The sequence below is a fragment of the Epinephelus moara genome, chromosome 21 (genome assembly GCF_006386435.1).
Source record: "Epinephelus moara isolate mb chromosome 21, YSFRI_EMoa_1.0, whole genome shotgun sequence".
Lineage (NCBI taxonomy): Eukaryota > Metazoa > Chordata > Actinopteri > Perciformes > Serranidae > Epinephelus > Epinephelus moara.
The window spans coordinates 7,001,860-7,009,005 of record NC_065526.1 but is presented as its reverse complement, the minus strand read 5'-3'; the positions used below and the strand labels follow the sequence as shown (position 1 = coordinate 7,009,005).

General features: G+C 40.6%; 1 protein-coding gene across 1 annotated transcript in view; it reads right to left on the bottom strand.

The window, feature by feature from the left end:
- The window catches only part of LOC126382909 (solute carrier family 22 member 23-like), a 59,561-nt gene that overhangs the window by 7,220 nt on the left and 45,195 nt on the right, over positions 1-7,146 (bottom strand). Inside the window, exons 6-8 of the mRNA XM_050033165.1 lie at positions 6,318-6,420; positions 5,270-5,505; positions 1,687-1,719 (exon numbers count right to left, since the gene is read on the bottom strand). Of these exons, the coding sequence (XP_049889122.1) occupies positions 1,687-1,719; positions 5,270-5,505; positions 6,318-6,420 (372 nt within the window). The remainder of the gene's footprint in view (positions 1-1,686; positions 1,720-5,269; positions 5,506-6,317; positions 6,421-7,146) is intronic.

The window sequence follows — 7,146 nt, the reverse complement described above, 5'->3', positions numbered from 1 at the left end:
TGTCTGATGCTGAGCGGGCGAGAAGAGAGGCTGAATGCACAGAATGGGATTCGGTGCTACTGCTACCATCGCTGGGGAGATATATCATCAGGAGGAAAAGCGCCGCAGAGAGTGCATCACAAGGAGTGAAGCTGCGTCTTCTTTTCCTCGCAGACGACGGTTCGGGTTCATTCTCTCCTGTTGCGTGGTAAGTGTGGTCCATTCGCAAACTTTATAACTAAAAAAACTTTTCACTACTATTGACGAACTACTAACACTCTCTGCTGTTTCCTCCTCCTTCTTCCTTCCTTCCGCTGTCTTCGCTGGTTCATTTATACACGCGAAACGCGTTCTCTGGCTGGCTGGATTGTCCGCTCGGTCTGCCGTCCATACATGGCGGCGCAAGATGGCGACCTCTCTAACGCAAGGCCCTTGCTATATATATATATATAAAAGCATAATTATAAGGCTACGAAAACCAAACGAATTTTATTTTATAGCGATTATACACTTGTATAAACATATTAATGGGTAGAATATTCAGATTCAGATTCAGATTGACAATAAACCATGCCAAATATTACACACTGGCCCTTTAAGAAGTAATTTTCGGTTTCACAAATTCAGAAAATTCCAATGTCAAAGGTTTTCTAGATGTAACCTGACAGGAGAGAGGTCTGATTGACTCATTTAGACTCAGTTAGTTATCCTCAGTAGCCAGGATGTTGAGGTTCAAATGTCTTATCATTTCTATTATATATAGAAATGATAAGACATTTGAATTTTAAAGTTTTTGAATTTGTACCGCTTAAAAGCACTTAAACCACCTAAAGATGGATTTCAAAGTAAAATAGGTGTTTAGGTGCTTGTTGAAAAATTAAAATTATTTTGGCATTTGTTTGCTTCCATAGTATACCACATACTACGTCACCTCAGTTAAAAAGAACATTAATATATGTATATCCAATCTGCTTTAGCTGATGAATGTAGAACAAATGTGTCCATTATTCCTTAAACACACAAGTTACTGAAATCTTTCATAGCGTGTCACAGTGTATCTCCACAACTAATTTCAAGCTCTGCATTTAGAAAATCTAGAGTGCTAATAAACTTTGGTCAAATAAAATGTTACAGCTTCCCAACGCTAATGTTTATTTTGATGAGTAATTGAGGAATTGGCCTGCATACAAAGAGCCCATTTAGAACAATGATGGTTTGAATGGAGTGTTTTTTAAATGAATCAGACATGTTGAAGATGGCATAAGGAGGATCAGAGGGGACTGCTCTGTGATCAGCTCTTGGTTCCCACAGGGGGATTAGTGAGGAGAGAATAAAGAGATTGATAAACAGAGAAGGGAGGCTGGTTGTGAGATTCACAACTCAATACTAAAGAGGCTCACCATCTTCAACACAAAGGGGATAAATAAGTGAAATGCTAGCCATAATTACATCTAGGACTTCATTATGTGTCTCTGCAGGGCTTGTTCACGCTAATGAAATACTGCAGAATGTCTGTATGCAGCACATTTTCTAAAACCTCATCAGGACAATACAGCAACCTAAGTGATGCGTGGTGTGAGACAAAGGATGTAAAGCTGATAAGACTGGTGGTGGAAAAAACACTGAAACAAGAGTACTCAATTACTGATCGGTTTATCTCCCCAACTCAAACACATGACTCAAAAGGAAATAAAGAGATTATCATACCTATATTCAGATGGCCACTGTACTTTCCCAGCACTAGAGGAGAATAAGACACATATGTATTAGTAAAAGACACAAAGCTGAGCTATCATCACTTGTGCTCTTAAAATAAATCAGGTGTCGTACGTTAAAATAAAAACATGCACACGTGTTGAGCAAAGCTTGTCAACACACACTGTCAGGTCACAAACAGGAACATGAAACATGAGCGTAACCTTGATGTGTTGACCCAGGTTAAACATTACGGCTCACTCATTTGTAACTAAATAAACTGACTTGTGCTCAGAACACTTTTTGGTACACATTGACTAAAACGGTTGTTTGTGATCATGTTCGACTACTTAGAAACAACTGAAGGACAGCCAGATCTTACATAGTACATCCAGCACACTGAGGGTTAGCATCTGCAGGTGCATGTGAGACACAAGCAAGACGACTGAAATCAGTACTGTGACACGAACAACATCAACATATATCATTAAATGGAAAATTGTTCCAAATCTCCCTACATAAGGCTTGGAAATAACCTATTCTGTTACTTTTTAATTATATTGTAATCATTCACATTCTTATGTAATACGATCATGTCATCATAGAATGATTCTAGTGAGAGTCAATAAACAGTACTGATAAATCATTGTCCAGACCTCACAGGACACATCTGTATGATAGAGGTTCCTCTCTGGCTACACACCTTCTTCACTGTGCACAGCCTGCCACAAATCTTTATATCCTATGTATTCTTTTTATTGTGTAATAGTCAGTGCAAGTACTTTCAATACAATTTGACATATATAAATACAGGCAACACTTGATTTGGATAGTCCACCCATAGATAGTAGAGAGTATTTGTAACATTTATTAGTTGAGATTCAACAATTCAGCTGTTTGTTTTCTCTGTAGCTGTTACTTTATGCATGTGACTATTAGCTACATGTAAGTTAAGTCAGGGGTCGGCAACCTTTACTAGTAAAAAAAACATTTTTGGCCAGAAAAAGGATTAAAAAAAGTCTGTGCGGAGCCAAAAAGCATATTTGAGCCTTATAATGAAGATATCTAAATTAGCCTCTCAGCTCCAAATGAGCATTCCTTAATATCTTTTACCACAGGGTGGCTCCTCTGCAGTGGGCTATTCATGATTATTTGCTACTTTAACCTTTGCTGCGATGGCGGTGAAAGCAAACAAATCTGTCCGCACACTATTAAATTCTCTGTTTTCCTCTGTTTTGTGAATTTGGAATCCATATTTCAATTCAATTCAATTCAATTCATACTTTATTACAGACACATCTCAAGGAGAGGTCCATTGCACCATAAGAGTAAGACAAACAACATACACAACATAGTTAGCCTAGCTAGGGAGACTTAAGATGAGCCACCGCCATTGAGGTTTGGCTGAATTTAGAGGAAAAGGTGCCAGGTCGTAGATGTATGATGCACATTTTAGGCCTTGTTTACACAGATACCGCTACAAATAAAAACAGATTTTTATTTATCCCATATAAAAAAAAATTCGGGTTTACACAATCAGTTGTGATAACGATATCCCTGTTTACACGAAAACGCAAAAACGGCAGCTTTTTGCTGCAATTAGCATGCCCGGCCAGTAGGTGGCGATGCACCATATGTCAAACACCATTCTGAGCATGCACAGTGATTTGTTTTCCTCTTGCTGCTAGTGATAAAAACAATGAAAAACTACATTTTAACCTTATGTAGCATAGTTGGCTGCTATGCTATGACTAAAATTGGGCACAGCAGACGTCTTTGTGCACCAGTGTAGCGGTTCATTTGTTAGCTCGTAAGTAGTCCCAAAAGTGCTAACAAAACGTAAACAACCCGGCATATATCCGCCATTGTGGCTTTTGTGGCTCCCGGGCGCCTAATGGGCATGCGCGAACTGGGTTGCAACGTCATCGTTTTCCAAAATCTCTTTTTTCCAAAAACAGATGTTTTTAAAAACTTTCACTTTGGAAGCCGTTTTTGAAAATCTCTGTTTTCGTCGAGAAAAACGCCGGTTACATATATATGATGCGAATATATGCAAACGCAAAGATAAAAACCCGTTTTCAGAAATATACGGAACCGTATAAACAGGTCCTTAGTTGAAGAAATGTTAAAACCTTTTTTATTTGCTGTATAGGCTACACATTTTTACAGAGAATATAAAATCACTTTGGGCCTTGAAAAATGATATATGAAAAATGAAAATGTTGAAAAAATAACAGTTACCTATTTCCTTTTTTTTGGACAAACCAATAGGGAGCCAGTGTAGAGGGGATAAAGAGACGCATGTGGCTTCGGAGAGGCAGGTTGCCCAACCCTGGGTTAAGTGAATAGTTCAAGTTCAACCAAATTGTTGTTGAATTTTAACTAATACGCTGTTGAAAATAAATTCTCTGTAGGCGGACTATCCAAATAAAGTGTTACCCAAATCTATGTTTCAGCTTTTACAAAGGCTAAACGACTCAGAACATCAGTGGCCATGTTAATTATAATGAAGGAACATGTCACGCAGTGCCAGAGTGTGGCTCACTGATGTTTGTAAGTAGTTTTTAAACAACAACAGAGCTGTATGGCACAGAGGAGTAAGATATATGAGGCTTTGGATACACAGACAGGATCAGTCCATTGTCAGTTTTAGTCTTTTCATGGGATTTGTTGACAATATGAGAAATAAAGAATTGCACCAGCCTTACTTAAGCCTTCTTTAAAGGCTTAAAGGTATACTATGCAGGATTGTCGGTTACTGCTTGTAAACATACGAGAAGAGAAAGTAAAAGCCAACCTCTCATTTGGCTTTCTGCCTCGCTATATTTGCATTTTTCAGTGCCGTGTCCCTCGGATGCATGTGCTTATGGTCTGGCACCTGGTTGCTACCTTTATATAAAGCCGACCTCACCTAAGCGCTGTGGGGGTACACGCCCATAAATGTCCCAAACAAAGAGAACAAAGGGGAAATAAGAAATCCAGGCAGAAGGTAGAGTCTCTACAGATTAATACACTGCTGCCTTCCTTCAGTGGGTCATAAGAGATGATTGAGAGGAATTAATTCTGCATGATTATAACAGAATTATACAGCAGTAATACGTGCAACAAAGTCAAATGTAGTTGTATAATTGCACAAAATTTGTTTCAGTTGTTGTCACCTGACATGCTTAGGCCTCCATAGTCAATATGTGGAACGTCTGACACTCAGTTTCTGTACCCCTACGTTCACCTTTAGGGATACCTCACCTATAAAGGAGTGTCTCCCGCCTTACCTCTCCCCTTTTGCTGTTGTAATCCCTGGGAGAGGTAAGCAACATTGCTCTGTAATTTACGTGTTTTAGCGCTGTTAAGATGTTTGTAAGTTTATTTTTCAGCCTAAACTTATTGTACAATATGCGAAAATATTCCCATGTCACTTAATTTGTGTAGGGGCTCGAGTTATATGGTCGTAACTGAGTCTACACATTATGAAAATCCTGCATAGTATACCTCTAAATCCTGTTATAGACTTCCTTCAAACCAAATACTGCCACAGATACACTACATCACTGTGGTATCATTCTCAGTGGACATGTGTTCCTCAACGAGTACTTACGATTGAGCAGGCCCAGCTGCAGCAGTGACGCCAGGGCAGTGATGATCATAAACATGAGCAGGCCCCCCCGCCGGCCCATCAGGCCCACCGCGGGGCACAGCGCCATGCAAGAGGCCACCGCAATGCCCGCCATGGTGTAATAATCTGCATAGAAGTTGTGGAACATGGTTGTCTCCTGAGCTTCAGGGTCCATCATGCTGCGGGCAAAGCAGTGGTGGATCCCATAACCTGTTAGCCTGGGTCATAAAGCACACACAGGGCTACGTTAGCAGATGCTAGTGGTTACAGTATGTACAGCAGGTGAGGAATAAGTGGATGGTGACAAGAAACAAAAAGGGGAGAAGATACAGAGATAATAGATCAGACCAATTTAAAGATGAAGAGCATGGAAGGAGATGGAAGAGGGTTAAGTGGAGGTTCATCACATTTTCCCTCATCATATCTCAAAGAAACCGCACACATGTAAACACTGACTTATTGACACACAAGCGCGCACACACACACACACACACACACACACACACACACACACACACACACACACACACCCCCCAAGCATACACAAAAACAAGAGCAAACACTCACACACCCTCTCTCCTGCTTGTCTAATGTTTCATAAGGACACAGCTCATGTAAAATTTATGCTGACTCGGGGAGTTAAGGGGATACCGTTCACTGAGGCAGAGCTGAAGCTGGGTCAGCCTAGCTAGAGATGAGGTCTCAGATGGAGAGAAGAGGAGAGATCCCACCGGAGATGAAAAGAGAGAGCAGCACAAATATGGAAGGGCAAAAGCATTGAGGGCTACTGATCAATGCCGTATCGAGCCTCCAGGTTAATAGTGCCATCTCCACTGCACAAAATGGCGCGTCTGACTGGCATCGCCTCGCCCCACACAGGCATACAAGCACACACACGCATTCCCTTTTTTTTCCCTCTCTCTCTCTCTCTCTCTCTCTCCGGTGTTCAGATCCTCCCACACACATAAGCACCTTGACACGTAAATGTTCAAACTGTTTTGGAGTGCTGATACAGAAGACAAACACTTACGAGTTGACGCAGAGCACAACAATATTCTTCCACAGGTTTCGCGTCCCGACCATTTTCACAATGCACGTCTTCTTGGGTTTCTTTTGAAGAGCTCTCTGCAGTTCTGGAAACAAGCAGACGTGTTAGAGACTGACCAAAATCTGACATTTGAGGCCAATATCAGTATTTGAGCATAAAAGTTATTTCATGACTTTGAGTGTAGCAATGCAAAGAGTGGTTATTTCATATATTCTATAGTGCCTGTGTTTCTTTTGGGACACTTGGTCACTGCATAAATGCATTATTATTATTTTTTTAGTCCCAACTATTCCTAGGTTGAAGCATCATATAATTATTCCTGTATAACAAAACACAGAGGGCTGTGGCTCAGGAGGAAGAGCAAGGTACTGGGCAAGACACTGAAATCCAAATAGCTCCCAATGGCTGTGCCATCGGTGTGTGAGTGTGTGTGAATGTTTAACTGAGTAGCAGGTGGCACCTTGTACGGCAGCATCAGCCACCAGTGTGTGAATGTGTGTACAAATGGGTCAATGTGACAAGTAGTGTTAACTCGCTTTGAGAAGTCAGGAGGCTAGAGAGGCGGTATAGTCCATTTACCATTTACCAAATATAACTTGTGTTTTGTTTTTGCGAGAATATCTTTTCCACAAAGTCACATTTGGTTATGTTGTGATATATGTACTGTGACTGCTGTGTACATTAGGAAAAATTCTATCTTACTATATAATGACGAAAACTCTGTGTGTGTGTCTGTTCCACGTTTTTCTCCTCACTGACTTGGTCAATCCATGTGAAATTTGGCACAGTGGTAGAGGGTCATGGGAGGATG